The sequence below is a fragment of the Rattus norvegicus genome, chromosome 3 (assembly GCF_036323735.1).
Source record: "Rattus norvegicus strain BN/NHsdMcwi chromosome 3, GRCr8, whole genome shotgun sequence".
In the NCBI taxonomy this organism is placed as follows: domain Eukaryota; kingdom Metazoa; phylum Chordata; class Mammalia; order Rodentia; family Muridae; genus Rattus; species Rattus norvegicus.
This window is the reverse complement of record NC_086021.1, coordinates 92,826,235-92,845,377: the sequence shown is the minus strand read 5'-3', so window position 1 is coordinate 92,845,377 and position 19,143 is coordinate 92,826,235. Positions and strand designations below refer to the sequence as shown.

Below are 19,143 nucleotides of genomic sequence, written 5' to 3'. Positions count from 1 at the left end.
TGCATCAATATTCATAAGGGAAACTGGTTTGAAGTTCTCTTTGTTGAGTGTTTGTGTGGTTTAGAAATAAGCTTAAGTGTGGCTTCATAGAAGGAACTGGGTAGTGCTTCTTCTGTTTTCTATTTTGTGGAATAGTTTGGGCAGTATTATTATTATGTCTACTATCAAAGTCTGTTAGAATTCTGCATTAAACAAATCTGGTCCTGGGTTTTCTTTGGTTGGGAGAATTTTAATAACTGCTTCTATATCTTTAGGAGTTTCGGGAGTGTTTAGATGGTTTGTCTGATTCTGATTTAACTTTGGCATCTGGTATCCCTCTATAAAATTGCCCATTCCATCCAGATTTTCTAGTTTTGATGAGTACATGTATTCGTAGTAGAATCTGATGATTTTTTTTAATTTCCTCTTATTCTGTTGTTATGTCTCCCTTTTCATTTCTGATTTTGTTACTTTGAATACACTCTCTGTGTCCTCTGCTTAGTCTGGCTAAGGGTTTATCTATCTTGTTGATTTTGTCAAAGAATCAGCTCCTGGTTTTGTTGATTCTTTGTATAGTCCTTTTTATTTGTACTTGATTGATTTCAGCCCTGAGTTTGATAGTTTCTTGCCTTCTACTCCTCTTGGGTGTATTTCTTTGCTTGCTTGCTTCCTTCCTTCCTTCCTTCCTTCCTTCCTTCCTTCCTTCCTTTCTTTCTTTCTTTCTTTCTTTCTTTCTTTTCTTTCTTTCTGTCTGTTGTTCTATAGCTTATAGTTGTGCTGCCAAGTTGTTAATGTGTATTCTCTCCACTTTCTTTTTGGAGGCACTCAGAGCTCTGAGGTTTCCCTCTTAGCGCTGCTTTCATTATGCCCCATAAATTTGGGTGTGTTGTGCCTTCATTTTCATTAAAATCTAAAATGTCTTTAATGCTTTCTTTATTTCTTCCTTGACCAACTTATCATTGAGTAGAGCATTGTTCAACTTCCATGTATACATGGGCTGTCTGTTGTTATTGTTGCTATTGACGCCTTAGTCAGTGGTGACCTGATAAGATGCATGGGATTATTTCAATCTTCTTGTGTCTATTGCGGCATGATTTGTAACTGATAATATGGTCATTTTGAAGAAAGTACCATGAGACGTTGAGAAGAAGTTATAGTCTTTTGTTTTAGGATAAAATATTCTCTGAATATCTTTTAAATCCATTTGGTTCAGTTCCTGTTAGTTTCTCTATGTTTCTGTTGGTTTCTGTTTCCACAATCTGTCCATTGATGACAGTTGGGTGTTGAAATCTCCCACTATTATTGTGTGAGGTCCAATGTGTGCTTTGAAATTTAGTAACGTTTCTTTTATGAATGTAGGTGCCCTTGCATTTGGAGCCTAGATATTCAGGATTGAGAGTTCATCTTTGTGGATTTCTCCTTTGATGAAATGAAGTGTCCTTCCTAATCGTTTTTTGATAAATTTTGGTTGAAAGTTGATTTTATTTGATATTAGAATGGCTACTCCAGGGTCTTGGGACCATTTGCTTGCAAAATTGTTTTCCAGTCTTTTACTCTGTGTTGGTATCTGTCTTTGTCACTGAGATATGTTTCCTGTGTGCAGCAAAATGCTGTGTCGTCTTTACATATCCAGTCTGTCTGTTTGTGTCTTTTTATTGGGAAATTGAGTTCACTGATGTTAAAAGATATTAAGGAATAGGGTTTGTTGTTCCCTGCTATTTTTCTTGTTAGAGGTGGAATTATGGGTTCATTGTGAGATTCTAAGTCACAAAATTGCATAGCAGAAGTCAACTTCACATTAGTTGTTTGGTTCGTTAGCTTATTGATTCTCTTGCTACATGTAATTGCTTTATTTTTTCTTTTCTTTTATTGGATATATTTTAATTACATTAAACTATTATTCCTTTTCCAGTTTTCCCCTTTGTAAACCCCCTATTCCATACCACTCCCTCTGCTTCTATGAGGGTACTTCCCCAACCACTCAACCACACTCTCCTGCCTCTCCACCTTGGCATTCCCCTCCATTGGGGCTTGAAGCCTTTATAGGAACACAGACCTCTCCTCTGATTGGTTCCCAACAAGGCCATCTTCTGCTACATATGCAGCTGGAATCATGGGCAGATCAGTTCTTGGGATCTCTGGGGCTTCTCGTTGCTTAATATTGTTGTTGTAACCTCTCCAGATCTTTCAGTCCTTTCTCAAACTCTTCCATTGGGGACTCAGTTTCAGTCCAGTGGCTGGCTTTAAGCATCTGCCTCTGTATTTATCAGGATCTGGCAGAGTATCTCAGGTGACAGTTATATCAGGCTCCTGTCATCATGAATGTCTTGGCATCCTCAAATGTGTCTGGATTTTATGACTGTTTATAGCATGGATCCCTAGGTGAGGCAGTCTCTGAATGTCTTTCTTTCAGCTCCACACTTTGTCTCCATATCCCTTCTGTGAGTATTTTGTTCCCCCTTCTATGAAGGAGTGAGACATCTACACTTTGATATTCCATCTTGAGATTCATATGGTCTGTGAATTGTATCTTGGGTATTCCAAGCTTTAGGGCTAATATACACTTATCAGAGAGTGCATATCATGTGGGTTCTTTTGTGATTGTGGCACCTCACTGTGGATGATAATTTTTTAGCTCCATTTATTTGCCTAATTATTTCATGAAGTTAGTGTTTTTAATAGCTGAGTAGAATTTTCTGAATCCATTGCTCTGTTGAGGGACATCTGGGTTCTTTCCAGTTTCTGGCTATTATAAATAAGGCTATATATAGTGTAGAATGTGTCTTTGTTACATGTTGGAGCATCTTTTGGGTGTATAACCAGGAGTGGTATAGTTGGATTCTCATGTGGTATTATGTCTAATTTTTTGGAGGAACCAACAGAGTGATTTTCAGAGTGGTTGTAGCAGCTTGAACTCCCACCACAATGGAGCAGTGTTCCCCTTTCTCCACATCCATGCCAGCATCTACTGTCACCTGGGTTTTTCATCTTAGCCATTCTGAATGGTATGAGGTAGATTCTTATGGTTGTTTTGATTTGTGTTTCTCTCATAACTAAGGATATTAAGCATTTCTTTAGTTGCTTCACAGTCATTCAGTATTCCTCATTTGAGAATTCTTTGGCTCTGTACCCCATTTTTTTTAATAGGATCATTTGATTCTATGGAATCTAACTTCTTTTGTTCTTTGTATATATTGGATATTAGCCCTCTATTGGATGTAGATTGGTAAAGACCTTTTCTTAATTTGTTGGTTTCCCTATTGACAACGGCCTTTGTAGTTTGATGAGGACCCATTTGTCGATTCTTGATCTTAGAGCATAAGCCATTGGTGTTTTATTCAGAAAGTTTTCCCTAGTGCCCAAGTGTTTGAGGTTCTTCCGCACTTTCTCTTCTATGAGACTCAGTGTATCTGGTTTTATGTGGAGGTCCTTGATCCACTTAGACTTAAGCTTTGCACAGGGTGATACGAATTCATTAATTTACATTCTTCTACATGCTGACCTCCAGTTAAATCAGCACCATTTTTTCTGAAAATGTTGTCTTTTTTTCACTGGATGCTTTTAGCTCCTTTGTCAAAGATCAAGTGACCATAGGTATGTGGGTTCATTTCTGGGTCTTCAATTCTATTCCATTGATCTACCTCCCTGTCTTTGAACCAATACTACACAGTTTTTATCACTACTGCTGGGTAATACTGCTTGAGGTTAGGGATGGTGATTCCCAGACAAGTTATTTTATTGTTGAGCACATTTTTCACTCTCCTGGGTTTTTTGTTATTCCAAATGAATTTGCAAATTGATCTTTATAACTCTATAAAGAATTGAGTTGAAATTTTTAATGGCAATTGCATTGAATATGTAAATTGCTTTTGGTAAGATAGCCATTTTTACTAGATTAATCCTGCCAATCTGTGAGCATGGGAGATTGCTCCATCTTCTTAGATATCCTATTTCTCTCTTCAGAGACTTGATTTTTTTTTCATACACATCTTTCATTTGCTTGGTTAGAGTCACAGCAAGTTATTTTATATTATTTCGGACTATTTTTACCCTCCCTACTCCTGCCATAGCATTCCTTATCTTTAGTGAACATTCTAGCAATATGCTTGTACTTAATGAAAAAATCACAGATCCCTTTATAGTTCCATTGGTTAATTTTACTCTTGCATTCATGCAAGAAGACATATCTATGGAACATTCACCAGAATACTTGGCAGTCTCTGATTATTTTCACATTTGTGAAACAAGAAAGATGCTAATGACTCAGCTGTGGACAATTGAGACTCACACACACAGAAGGTGCTACTGATTCTTTCCCCAGTAGAGTAGCAACTATCATCAGCCACCTTATTCCAAATAATAAGTCCTTAATGATTTGTGAAAGCCAGATTTGATAACTCAGATGTATTATTAGTTCGAGCTTTTTAAAGTTGTAAGTAACAAACTATGTTTCCATTTCAAGATTTTGATATTTTCTGTTATTTCCTGAGCATTACAGAAACTCATCCCTGTTGTCTAGTTGAAACATTACCATCCATAAGTTAAAATATTACTTTCTAATTTGTAGGATATTTATCTTTATCTCATATACAAAGAGTATTTTTAAATCATGTATACAAACTTACTTTATGATTCTGTTAACTGTTCTTGCATAAGGTAAGACTAAATATGTTTCTATTATTCAATTCTACACCAGCATAGTACCTTAAAGATACTACACAAATTTAAAAACAAAATTTTAAGAAATGAAATTTGAATAAAATGCACATGATTCCCTGTTAATTTAATAAAATACTAATATTTTAAAACATTTTGTAACTTTTTCATTAAGCATTCTCATGAAATATTTTAAGAATTATTTTCTTTCTCCATTTGTTTTCTGTCCTAGGCCATGTTTGTAGTTTGGATTTTAAGAAAGCTCAGACAACTTGCCATGGCAGTTCTGTTGCTCACTAGTGTGCTGGCATTAAGGTAGAATATCTAATTTCTAGTTTTGTCTCATTCACTTTTGCTACTGTTGTTAATTACAGAAGTTAAATGCAGATTTGCGTTATCAATTAAAAATTTTATATTCAATAAATATTATATGTTATTTTCTCCACTTCTCTATTAATTTTAATGTACAGTAAAATATCTTGGTTTTATGTATAAAATATAAGTCATACATTATAAATATACTCAATACTTTATAAAAGCATTTTTAAATAATTGTCATAAAAATATCATTGAAGTGACATGTTCTTTATGAAAATAACTCTCCTTTGTGTATAAACATAGTAAATTTTTGATAATTATTAGCTCATCTGATAAGATTTTGCAGGGATCATTTCTTAATTCTAACAAAACATTTAAGGTTGTAGCACTACTCTTACTATATTCTTGTTCATCAATGAACATGCATTTGGAATGTTGTACTATAATCATATAATAACTCTTAAAGAATTTGTGTTCATTTAAATAGGTTTATTTGTGATGATACATCAGGTTTGCTATTTAAATGATACAAAATAAAATTTGAACATGTCTTTAGGAGTAAAATTTTTGAGGACAGAATATTTACAATCATTAGTTTTGTAAATCAGCCTTTTATTTCTATCATGAGATCATAGACAGTGAGCAAGGATGATGACATAGGAAGTTTTAGAAGGAGAAAAAGAAGTGGGAAAATAATTGAATTACACTTTACTCTCGAAAATAAAGAGTTAATTTCTAAAAAAAAATAATTCATTTTTATAGTACCCCCTTTCCTTTTTACTAGCATAGAGTGATATCTGATTCACTGTTCTTCCAAAGGCCTCTGATCTGAAACATCAGTGACTAAGGTGATTTGGTTTAGGTGGCTGGCGTCACAGTTATAGAGTATTCTTCTCAATGGTATTACATCACTATCCATGAATATGGAAGAGTATGTCAGGTTTAATATATACTGCCTGGAAAATGTGAGAACCCAATATGTTCTTGAAGTCTCAGGAGCCTCATAGGCTTTCATTAATTTACAGATATTCTTTGAATGTGAAAAAAGAATGTCAGTTAGATACACACTTTTCTAATAAAAACCAAACAAATTTACATTCCATAGAGGTAATTACAGGTGTTATTTAGAGCAGTGATACAAAAAACATGATTTATGTCATGAAAAATTGCATTTGTACAAGCAGTTTAAATGTAAAATGCTAAAATACAACTATTGAAAATAGTGAAATTATTTTGGTACGCATTGTATTGAGCAAATGTTTTCCCCATCTCAATGAGAGTTTTCAATCACATTTCAGTGGCCACAAACAATAGGGTAAATCCTCAGCATTTTTTCTTGCTATTTTTTTCACATAGGAACATTGAGAAACTCTCCTATTATGCAGAGCGTTACTTTGGATTTTGGAGTTACTGTATTATTTTTTTTAGTAATATATTTTTATACACCCACTTATCTAATTAAGTTAATTGATTATTTTATTTTCATACTGGATCATAGGTAGAGTCATTCATTGGACATCTTACATTTGACAGACTGATTTAAAATCTCTAGTGATTTTTAAATCATATTCTCTAGGATCCATACATACTTTTTCATATGGGGATATGGGGAAACAGTGTGTTAGACTGGCAGTCAGAAGAAGACCATGAGAGACAAAAATTACTTGGGTTATGTGTGTTGAAACTGTATACAATCAAGAGTTCTTTAAAGATGAGAAATGAGGACGCAGTGATGAAAGGCAAATCCAATTTATTACTGTCTTAGAAGAAAAGATTTACTATTACAGATGGTTGGTTTAGAGGCTCAAAAGGCAAGTATTTGGCTACTAAATGTTTCCATCTGGTAGACGCCTCCTAGGAGTGTGACTTCATAGCTATGTAGATTCTACCTATGAAAACAGATAGTGTCATGCTTCTGACTTCCAATTAGAAGTGAATGAATATTTGTTACTTTCAGTCACCAATTTTTCAGCAAATGATGTAGTAGCTTCATTTAACAGGAAATTAATGCCATTAATATTATAGCACTCACAAATTCTTCTCGTTCTCTGTTCAATGTTAATTTTATATGCTAGCTATTCTGCAGCTTATCAACATGTTCATATTTGAAACACAACAGCAGCTGCTTAAATCACGATGCTGATTATCTGTGTGTTCTGTGATTTTAAAAGAATAATAGGGCACATAATAATAAGTGCTAGACATTTAGTGATTGTGATACATATATATACATCTATAGGTATATAAGCACATATGTATATGTATAAAGTTACCTTAATTAAAATTGAATTGAAAAAATGCATTCTTTCAGAAGAAATTTGGTGATGAGAGGTCTTACCTTTTAGAAAAGAAAATATATAGACAGTTGCAGATTTTTTTGTTTCACAAAATTTCTTTTTTTGATAATCTATGTAATAGATTGTTTCATTAAATTTAATACTAAAACTACATTACGGAGTGCAAAAATTGAGTGAAAGACATGGAGTATTATGTAAAATGACACTCATAATACTTAATCTTTTTAAGAAAAGGAACAAACATAAACATTGTTCTATTTTTTTTTTTATCTTGACTAAGGTTCCAACTATAAGATGGTATTGAGAAAATGTGTTACAAAACCAGGAAGAAAGTACAAACATATTTGAGGTAACTTATTGTGAAATAATATGGGAATGGGGAGCATGGTATTGAGGTCAGTGTGTTTACATTAACTGGAATTGAAATACATTGAAATAGTAATCCAAAGGATGTTTGAAGATCCTTTGTCACAATATTATGGCAAACTTATATTCTCTGTATGCATAAGGCTGGAACATAATAGAGAATACTATAGAGTTTTAGTTCAAACATTCTGTATTCAAATCTCAATTATACCAACAGAGGGCTTTGTGTCATGAGTTTTTCTTATGTTGTTCTATGCTGAGTTAGATGACAACAGGGAATAAACAAATGTGCTTTGTAATCATTTGAGTCTTAGTGCATAGATTTTGTAGCACACTATGGGCTACTGCTGAGGTTTCTTTCTTTGTTTCATCTACCACAGGGTAATCTCTCAACATCCCATGCAACTGTGATTCTCATAGTCTGAACGAAATACTTTTATGTATTTATTTTTTTATTTACATCTGATGATAGCAAGGACCTATAGACTATTGAAAGCATGAGACTCTGGAATCATACAGGTGTGAAGGAATTCATACTAGTCGGATTAACAGAAAACCTTAATTGGCAAGTCGGGCTCTTTTTCCTTTTCAGCATAGTTTATTTTATCATTCTTGTCGCTAACTGGGGGATGATTCTTTTGATCTGGTTGAATGCCCATCTTCATACTCCAATGTACTTCTTTCTTAGTAACCTCTCTTTTTGTGACATCTGCTATTCTACTGTCATTGCTCCTAAAATGCTCATTAATTTCCTGTCAGAATACAAGTCTAGCACATTCTTTGGTTGTGTTATTCAGAGTTTCTTTTTTGCAGTGTATATAACTACAGAAGGTATACTCTTGTCTATGATGGCTTATGATCGTTATGTGGCAATTGCAAACCCCTTAATGTATACAGTTATTATGACACACAGCATCTGCAGTCAGATGGTTCTTGTATGTTACTTGGGTGGCCTTATTAATTCCCTGACTCACACAATAGGTTTACTCAGACTGGACTTCTGTGGTCCCAACATTGTAGACCATTTCTTCTGTGACATCCCTCCTCTTTTGAAGCTTTCATGTTCTGATGCACAGATCAATGAGATGCTGCTTTTGTTCTTCTCTGGAGTGATTGGTATTTTCACTTTCATCATTGTCATGGTGTCCTATATTCAAATTATCATTGCCATCCTGAGAATCCGCTCAGCTGAGGGAAGGCGCAAAGCCTTCTCCACTTGTGCCTCACACCTAACAACTGTGACATTACTTTATGGTTCTGCGACATTTAGCTATATCCAGCCAAGTTCTCAATATTCCATGGAACAGGAAAAAGTCTCTGCTGTGTTTTACACCTTGGTCATCCCCATGCTGAACCCTCTAATTTACAGCCTGAGGAACAAAGATGTGAAAGAAGCAGTCAAGAGGTCAGTTTATAGGGAGAGGAGTGGCCCTTGAATATGTCACTTCTCTGGCTTTGAAAGCTTGATGTGAATCTCCAAAGTGATCTTTAATAAAAGGCAGGTAGAATTTTAGACCAAAATATTTTAGTTATTTTTATTTATTAAATAATGCCTTGTCTCAGAGAAAATATAAAGTGTCTCTAATTACATAGTTTTCATGGATCTTTTACATGGCTCTACAAAGTGTCCATAAAAGAAGAAATTTTAATAGAATGGTAAATGACTAAACAAAATGTAGCTGTGACTTAAAGTTTTAAATAAACTCACTTATATGAAATACCTGTTTTGTTACAGTTGCTCTGACTTAGAAACTTAAGTAAGGAGTTGCAATTAGTGTTATTAGATAAGTAAGGAATGAAGAGATTTCTTCATTATAATAAAATGGAGAAGATTGTCCATTAAGTGGGAGTTTATGTTAAACTGAACACATGCCTGACACTGCTTAACTGGCCGAGAACCTGAGACTAGATAGCTCAGGGGCTTGTGAAAAAAATGTAAGTCTAATCTACTATATAAAGCTACCAAAAATGCCTTTTGATGACATTTTGCTATACTTGTTGATGAGTTACTTGTTCATTCATTAATCAGAGAAGCTTCCTCCTGCAGTAGATGGCAACCAATGAAGAAACCAATAGTCAGATAATATGAAGAGGGTGAGATACATCTGAACACTGAGCCCTAAAGAGGGTGTCTACATCAAAACCCTCTGTGAGGTCTCAGTGAAACTTGTTGAAGAGGAAGTAGAAAAAAAAGTGAGAGACAGATGGACTTGAGGATGGATATCAAAAAACAATCCCTTCTAAATCAACGTGAGAAACACACAGGTGAAATCACAGAGTGTAAGACTGCAGACATAGAAACCATGGAAGTCTATACTAGAAGGGGTCCTATAGTTAAAATGTTTAAAAAAATGTGTAGACACATGCTCCCAATCCCAATGGGATGAATTTATGCCCTACAAAATACATAACCAAGTTTTAACTGAGCAAGGTAGGGCCAGATTGGTAACTATATAACTGTAATACTTCACTGTAGTGATCCAGGAAAGACGGGACATGTCCTTTGGAAGCATGTAAGGAGCTAGGGTTTTTTAAAATAAAGTTCCTATGGAAAAGGAAACTGGGAACTGATGGAAATGGCCTTGGACCCTTCGATTTTGCTTGGGATTTTGGCAAAGGATCCCACAGAAGTTCCACTGATGGCTTTGGACAGGAAGCAGTTACCTTGGCCTTTCTAACAAAACTACAGCAGGGATTTCCAGTCACCATGGAGGGGTAGGAGCTCTGACTCCACAATGCATAGTGGCTCAGCAGGGAGCCTTATGGTACTGTCCTTGGGGCCTCTGCAGTGTAAAAAGGAAAAAGAAAGATCCTTTCATCCACATACTAAGGTAGACACTGTAAGACAGGTATGCCACTGGAGCAGATGATAAGGTAGTGTCTGAGTCACAAGAGAAGAAGATCTAAGTACTCCCGAGGAAGGAATTTTCCTAAGTCTAGGTTCTTAGTAAAGAGACAGGTAACCTGGCCCGCAGGCATTCATTGAATGAGCAAAGTAAGTACTCTAGGGAAACAGCAAGGAGAAAACCCGCCCACATGCCTGGCCTGTTTCTTGCCCACCCCCAGGAATGCAGGGGAGGTGTCTTCTCTGCCATCCTGTTTGTTTCTAAATAAAAGTTTTAAAGCTGTGTGGGATGCAGGGAGGTGGGAGGGACACTAGGACTGGGCTGGACTTGAGAGTTCCACAGCAAGTCCACTGCTATAGGGGTCAAGTAAACCAAGCAAACTTCCCTTCCCTAGTGGACTGGGGCCAATCCCTTAGCAGTGCTCCAAACTGTATCAGCAGTACGCTGGACTGTGTATCCATAGTCGGGTTCAAAATTCTCACCACTGTGTCCAGGACAAACCCACGAAGACTCAGAATCAGGAGAATTAGTCACAGAACCTAGCTCTTTCTAGTGACATCCTGATTTCAAAACAGCAAGACAAACACCTGGCTTTTAGCTTTAAAAGATAGAGCCACCAGGACAGGCAGATGGAAACTTTGGACAGAAAAAAAAATTGTGGGTGACCTACAAAGCATTTCTTACTGATCACAACATGGCTACATATAAACTTTCCAGCACTATCTCTGACCAAATGATCTTTTGTGAAGCGGGGGCGGGGACAGGAAGAGGGACAATCAGTAACACCTGTCAGAAGTCAAAATAGGTAGCCTTGTAAAGTCACAGTCAGGAGCTGAGACATGAGGTCAAGCTGCTGCTCAGATTAGCCTCACAGGTACTGTGCCCCTGCTTGGTGGAGATCCAAGAGGAAGCCTCTAGGAAAGGCTGTGGCCCTCTGCAGTCCATCATAGCACCTGCATCTGGCAAGTAAAAGGCTAGTCTTCTGGATGGTTTGGGGCTAGGATGTATTAGTCTTGAAAGGTAACCCCTCTGTTCTGCTACATATCTTTTGGGACCACAGAATGTCACCTTCCCTCATCCATCTCCACATCTAACATCCCTCACTGGGGTTGCCAGGGTGCGGTATTTTGTACCTAGAGGCTGCATTCTGGTGAATTCCTGTACCTGACCCATTGCTGGCCTTCGAACAAGGTTGTGATGGTATGGCCTAGAAATAGGGAGTCTTTGCATATCAGGTCCTGTGAGAAGGGGGCATGGCAGGACACAGTTAGAGCACCTCCAAGACCTCACTCCCTTTGAGGGCATCACTGTCCATCCCTACATAGCAGCCATCAAGAGAGAATGGAAGGCCTTCTTTGGAAAGGGCTATTTTCTGTAAGGCTGTAGGATTCAGTAGGCATCTGGGGAACAGACAGTGGCCCCGTAATATATGTGATACAAAGAGGTACTTTCTCAATTGGGATAAAAGCTAAGCTCCAGCCCCTTGATGGCTAAAGTCCAGAGTTCCTCTTAGAGAACTCTCCCTTCACCCAGGTACTTTCATTTTGGAAGCTTTGCTTCCCATCCCGAAAATTAAGATTTAAATTTTCAGTATTATTTTTGGGCACCCAATTGGTTCCTCAGTCAAACTGAAACCCGAAAATACGGCCATAAACTGCAAAACCTCAAATATCTTGTAACAGACCTGGTCTGGGAAGACAGTGCATCTTAGAAAGCATTGCTTGTTTATGATGAAATGGGAACTTAATGAGAAGACACTGGGGATGAATCTAGTCATGTTTCTTCCTTCCTTCCACACCTTGATGAGATGAACTGAAGACACAGATGATGTGTGTTTGTGCAGGGGAGGGGCATGAGAGTGAAAGATCCCCGAAGAGAGACCCTTACTCAAGTCTTGGGAAATCGCCGACCCCAGATCCAGAAAAACCATTTTGGATGTAATAAGCAAAGGCGAGGTTTATTACTAAGACCTATTACAGAGATCTCCAGGCTGACACTTATCCCATGCAGGAGACAGAGGAGTAGATCTGGAAACTCAAAAGTCAGGGGTTTATATAGTGAAAGCTAGGGGGTTTGGCGCGGTTACACACAATTGGCTAATTTCTGACGTGCCTATATGTGATTGGCTCATTCAAACATGGCAGTGAGATTACAGCACAGCAGAAGAGTATGTGCTGACTGGGGCGTTCAGGATTTTAGAAGCCTGGGCTGGTTCTTGTATTCCTTTTTTTTTTTTTTTTTTTTAATCTTTATGGCCTATCAGTCTTGACTGTAGGGCGGGCCCCGCCCTGCCTGGACTTGTCTGGGCTTGTTTTTTATAGTTTTTGGCTCTGAGTCTGTGGATTTTATAACTTACTCTTTATATTTTATATTTTAAACCTTAAATCTGTATAATTTTCTCTTCATTCCCCTTTTCTTCTACTAAGTAATTCTAATCTTAGAATTTGATATCAAGTCTCATATTTGGTCTCACCAGTTGTCCTAACTGACTGGTACTGTTGTCTCAGAACCATCAACCGCACAGCACCCACTGGATGTTTCACGCAGGGACCAAAAACTAAAACCAAGAAAATTATTAGTAATGGCCCAGCCATAGCAGAGAGTAGGGTAGTCATCCAGGGAGACCAAGTGAACCAAGATTCAAACCAACCATGTTGAGCGTCTCTATCTTTTTGTAGGAGTCAAGCCTATTAGCTAGTTTCTTTAACACACATGGACCTATAATCAGAAGCAGAAGCAAAACTAAGAAGGGTCCCATAAGGGAAGATATCAGAGTAGTCATCAAGGAGATCTACTAAACCAGCTCTCGAACCACCCCGGTTGCGCTTTTCTGTCTGTCTTTTGTCTAACCTTTCTCTAAGTTTATTCATGGAGTCTTTAATTACTCCTGAATGGTCTGTATAGAAGCAACATTCTTCTTTTAGTGTAGCACACAGACTCCTTCTTTAAGGAATATCAGGTCTAAACTTCTCTTATTCTGAAGGACTACCTCTGAGAGGGAAGTTAGGTATTCTTGGAGGTCAGCTAAAAAGTCTTTCACTCTTTTTATATCTGAGTCAATGGCAGTTCTGAATTCTCTATAAGCCTTGTATTGTAGGGCAACAGCAGATGTCCTTGTGGTGCCCTTGCAGCACCTAGATAGACTTAAATAATTTTTAACTCTTTTTTTTTGTCTTACTAAGTCTTTAGCATCAGGATTCTAATCTGGACACTATCTAAACCTACACACCAAGGTCATGACTAGCTTTTAGAACTTCTGAGGCACAGTCCCAAGAAGTGTTAGGAGTACTAAATATGTAATGTTACATCATTTGTAATAGAAATCAAGCCTATCCCCACACCTATCTCCATAGAACCCAGGCCAAACATGAAATTAAGTCTAGGGAGCTTTTTGAAGATCTGAGTTTCTCTCTAGTTCCCAGCTCTCAGCCCCAAAAGCTAGTACACGGCTGGCCAGGGTTGAGAATTGATGGCTGTCAGTGTGGTCAGCAGCACCAGGTACGGTCCTTTTCAGCGAGGCTTGAGTGTATGGGCTCCGTGTTATATGTAGCTGTAGTCTCTGACCTGGAACTGATGAGATGTCTCGAGGGTCCCTGGGGTATAGGCTGCTGCCAGCTGTGACCAGACTTCTTTCCATATCACCTGTAGGTCTTTTAGCCTGGCATACAAATCATTATTACTATGACATGTTGGTTCAATAACATCATCTAATACAGCTGAGGCCCCATATAAGATCTCAAAGGGGGTAAGGCTGAATCCTGAAGGGATATTTCTTGCCCTAAAGAGAGCAAGAGGGAAGGAGTGCCACCCAGCCTGCGCCAGTCTCCATGGTCAATTTGGTCAGGGTCTCTTTCAGAATTTTATTTGTTTACTCTACCTGTCCTGAACTTTGAGGTCTGTAGATACAATGTAATTTCCAATCGACCTCTAAATACTTGGGCACACCCTGGCTTACCTTGGCAATGAAAGTAGGGTCGTTGTCTGACCAGATTACCTTGGGCACTGCAGACCTGGGGAAGGGTTCTTCCAGTATCTTCTTGATGACTACCAAGGTCATCTCTTGCTTGGTGAGGAAACCTTTTATCTATTCCTGAAAAAGTATCTACAAGCACTAGGAGATACTTGTGATCATATTTTCCTTGTTTTATCTCAGTGAAGTTCACTTCCACTTTTCACTGAACTCTCTAGGTCTCTTTGCCCTGTTTGCTTGCTATGCATTCACTTATTGACATATCTTATATTTTTTATTGTCTCTCTGGCTAAAATTTTAAAGTCTATTATATACACCTTAACTTTTTGGACAAACTTTTTATCTAAGTGAATCCATTTCTGTATTTGGCAAAGTGAGTCTTTCTTTTTTTTTTTTTCCCCTGGGGAGTATAGCTTTCTCCTCAAGTGTGTCATTGTCCGTTTATCTTGTAAGCAATTTGGGCCTTTTCTTCTGTTGTACATTCTAAGTGAGGCCATCTCTTAGTCCAATCCCAGTTCCCAGTGGCTGTCTCTTGTAGGCCTGTAACGAGGATAGGCTCCTGTATAGCCATTTCCTGTGCCACTTTAGCTGCTTTGTTACTGCCCCATGTCACTGAATCTCTTCCCTCCTGATATCCTGAGCAATGGATAGTACTCACAGTTCTTGGCTTCATTAGGGCATCCAAGAGATGGCAAAGGCATCTGCGGCACTGATGTGCTGGGGGGTTGAGGTTCAGCCATCCCAGATGACATTGTGTTGTCCACCATGGCAGCACCCACTTATCTCTGACCTTCATGAAGAGAACTGTTCCTGTCTGTAGACAAGGTAGCCTCGGCTTTCAGCAGGAGTCAATCAGCCAGTCGCAGAGGTCTTTCCCCCATCCATGGGCTTCTGCCAGTACTTGACACTCGTGTTGTGGTGGCTCCAGGTCCGGATTGGGCAGCAAGGTGACCAGATTGTCCCCAACCGGTGAAAAATCTAGTCCATAGCAGCTGACCATGGTCCCATCCTCTGGGACATTTTATTCATTTATTCCTCAGCCACTCTACCACAGTTTAAGTCCTGGATTGGGTGATAATTGTCAGTGTCTGGCTGGCAGGAACGGTGTGTTCCAGGCCGAACAGCACTAAGCCACACATCTCCCAGCATCAGGTATTGATGTACTGAGACAGGTTTTAAGCTCCTCATACACAGTCTGTATATATGTATACACATGGCCTCACCTAGCCAATTTAGCCCACACAAACCATTTTGGAGAGCAAATTTCTCATGAGCAAGGGATAGGGGCAGACAGGGATGACCATGAACTAGTGGGTTACCCAGCCCACGCCAAGGTCCACTGTTCTTCGGGCAGTCCATAAGTATTGTTTGTTGTCTGTAGTCCCCTGTACTCAAGGTCTTTTGTTGGACACTAGTACATTTGGACATAGGAGCACAGAGTGTTAGGCCCCCCGCATTTACAAAACAACTGGGCAGGCTTTCCTTCTATCTCTGTTCATAGCCAGCACTCTAGGACCGAGAGACTCTCCAGTGGCCCCTCGTGTTCTTTCTGGGGCAGTCCCTGACCCAGTGTCCTTTTTCTTTGTATTAGGCACACTGATCTTTAGCCAGGAATTCTCTTCTGTTGCCAGGTACTGTCTTCCTAGGTTCCCTAAATACTGTGGCCAGTATATGTTCCTTTTTTTGTCTTTTAGCTCTCTTTAGCTCTCTAACTTCCTCTTCTTTTTGTCTCTAGCTTCCTGTTCTTTTTATCCTTTTTTTTTAGTCTCTCTGTCTGTATCTTCTTCTATAGCTATTAGATGCTGTCCACTTATATAACTACACTTCGACTTTATTTTCTCTGTAACTTATACTAACTCTCAGCAACTTAGCTTAACCCTTCAAATTTCTGTAACTTTCTCTTCATATCCTTTTCTTATCTTAGCCAGATTGGTGGGGCATTTTCCAGCCCCTCGGAGACCCACCGTTGGAGCCTGGGGGCAGACCCGGAGCACTCCCTACCTTCAAGGGTATTGAAGTCAACAGTCAGGAGTGATAGCCTTCCATCCATGTCTGGAACATTCTTTTTGGCATCTAGTAGGATTCTGTCTTTCCTCAGTGGTAAAGAAGACCTGTAACAGTTACTAACAAGCATCTCAAATGAGATGATGAGAAAACAAGAAAGGAATCTAGAGAATAGAGGTCCGCTGAAGAGGACAAATAGCATTTAGTCACACAGCTAAACCAGGAGGCCTTTTTTGGACAAAAAGGCCATTGTAAAAATAAGCACAAGCTTTGTCTATGAAACAGAAAGGCGAGCAGAGGGGCTGCCTATCTGTTACCGGCTGTCTCTCTGGACTTAGGTTTTCCCTTAAAGAGTACCTCTCTTCAGTGTCAGCTTGGTGGCTTTGCCTCTCAAGAGAACCAGCCTCCAAATGACACTAGGCTTCTAGTAACAACTAATAACAAAAGGATGGAGAGATGGTTAGGACCTGGGTGCTAGGTACTAAGCAGCTGACAAAAGAATTGTAACCAGCTCACCTGGGGCTTTCTGTTTCTTACATCTAACAAAGAGATTGTTAATACTACAATACCAACATTTAATAAAAAAACTATAGCTCTCTCCATGTCTCTAAATACCAGGACTGCAGTAGTAGTCCTTCACCAAGCTGTCTCACTGGGCTAAAGGCCCATGGAAAAGAAAACATTAATCCTGACCGTGGCCACAGCTAAAGCCTGAATTCTAAATTTTGACTGGCAAAACAAAGTTCTTCACAGTTTGTTGTAGATTCTTTTTGAAACTATTTTAGGGGCTTCTCTGCCCCCCAACCTGGGGCATCTCTCCTTGGGGAGGAGGCTCAAGAGAGAAAGATAAAACTCCTGGCAGAAAACAATTTCAAGCAAATTATTTTCAACTTTTAACTTAAGCACCAAGAGGACCAAGTAAAACTCTTTGACGAACAAAGCAAACAGTTCCATGATTTCAAACACAGTCTTCAGTCCAAGATTTCAAACACAGTCGTCAGTCCAAATTCAAAAACGAAACAAAAGCCAAAAAGACACTCGACAATACCACAGAAAACAAACCACACAAACAAGACCAAGACAAAGCATATTATAACCAATTTCCACAGATGCCTGGTACCTTCAGTACCTGGCCCAAACTGTACCTTAACCTTAATTGCTTTTGGGATACCAAACACAGAAACAGAATACAGACAACAGACACTAACACGTCCAAGCACACTTGTCCGTGCCTATACTTAAATAGGCAGCTGAACACGACTTCCGACGGAGTGGGATTCCTTGTCCACTCCCGCCTAGGTAAAAGTAGCACCCCGTCTCCTCTGTTCCAGAAAACCACAGTCAGGTCCTCCTGACTGTTCACAGTCGGGCTCTCCCGACTGTTCTCCGCCCGTGGAATGTCTTCTAGGGGCTGCAGCTTGCGGGCCCAGGGCGTCCCCCCTTCCACAGCCAGAGGATCCTCACGGACTGCATAGGCAGCTGCACCGAGTGGGGATACCCATCCACTCTCCTAGCACAGGGCAGGAATACACGTCCGCCCTCCTAGCACAGGGCAGGAATACACATCTACCCTCTTAACATTGACCGGTACTAAGACACACACATATACACACAAGGAGGAACCAAAACAGAGACAGACACAGACTGATCAATGCGGCACCGCTCACACAGAAACACTCAGACAAACATCCAACTTACTTCCAATGGGTCTTCTGAGTCTGGGGTGGTCTCAAGATCCCAGACGTGCCCCCAAATGAAAGATCCCCGAAGAGAGACCCTTACTCAAGTCTTGGGAAATCGCGGACCCCAGACACAGAGAGACCATTTTGGATGTAATAAGCAAAGGCGAGGTTTATTACGGGGACCTACTACAGAGATCTCCGGGCTGACACTTATCCCACGCAGGAGACAGAGGAGTAGACCCCAAAACTCAAAAGTCAGGGGTTTATATAGGGAAAGCTAGGGGGTTTGGCGCAGTTAAACACAATTGGCTAATTTCTGGCGCGGCTATAAGTGATTGGCTCATTCAACATGGCAGTGAGATTACAGCACAGCAGAAGAGTATATGCTGACTGGGGCGTTCAGGATTTTAGAAGCCTGGGCTGGTTCTTGTATTCCCTTTTTTTTTTTTTTATCTTTATGGCCTGTCAGTCTTGGCTGTAGGGCGGGCCCCGCCCTGCCTGGACTTGTTTGGGCTTGTTTTTTATAGTTTTTGGCTCTGAGTCTGTGGAATTTATAACTTACTCTTTATATTTTGTATATTAAACCTTAAATCTGTATAATTTTCTTTTCATTAGGTGCCCTGATTCCATGAGGAAGGATCACACCCTGCCATTAAAAGAGAACCACTTTGGGAAAAAGACAGGTTCATTTGCCAAAAATAGTCAATGCCTGCATATTTCTGTTTTAAGGAAACATTATGTTATCCTTCCATCTAATAAGTGCTCTCTTTGGAAAGAGCCTACATCCCCTTTCCCTCCCCTACCTCCCCCCAAACTCTTTCTAAAACAAACTAGTACTTTCCTTTATTCCAAGATAATGGGGCTGAGAGTCCTTTTATTCTTCCTATCTGGAGAAAGTGGTGGAGTTAGAAAGCCTCCTGCTGTTGAAAGAATAAAAAAAGGAGCTAAGAAGTCAGAAGTTTAAAAAAGGCCTAAATACCTCAAATTCCAGACCCTGCCCTCTACCTGTACTAGCTGACCATAAA

General features: G+C 39.2%; 1 protein-coding gene across 4 annotated transcripts in view; it reads left to right on the top strand.

Moving 5' to 3' along the window:
• Nucleotides 1-18,819, top strand: part of Or5aq1d (olfactory receptor family 5 subfamily AQ member 1D) — a 53,462-nt gene extending 34,643 nt beyond the window's left edge. Inside the window, exons 4-6 of one of the 4 annotated variants that reach the window (XR_010064677.1) lie at nucleotides 4,868-4,950; nucleotides 7,531-7,599; nucleotides 18,734-18,819. Coding sequence is in view for 2 of the 4 variants with exons in the window: in XM_039105637.2 (XP_038961565.1) it covers nucleotides 8,114-9,052 (939 nt within the window). In the remaining 2 variants the exon portion in view is untranslated. Of the gene's footprint in view, nucleotides 1-4,867; nucleotides 4,951-7,530; nucleotides 14,402-18,733 lie in introns of those variants that run through there. The other 3 variants (XM_039105637.2, XR_005502010.2, NM_001001054.1) reach the window with 3 other exon arrangements.
• The last annotated feature ends 324 nt before the right edge of the window (nucleotides 18,820-19,143 follow it).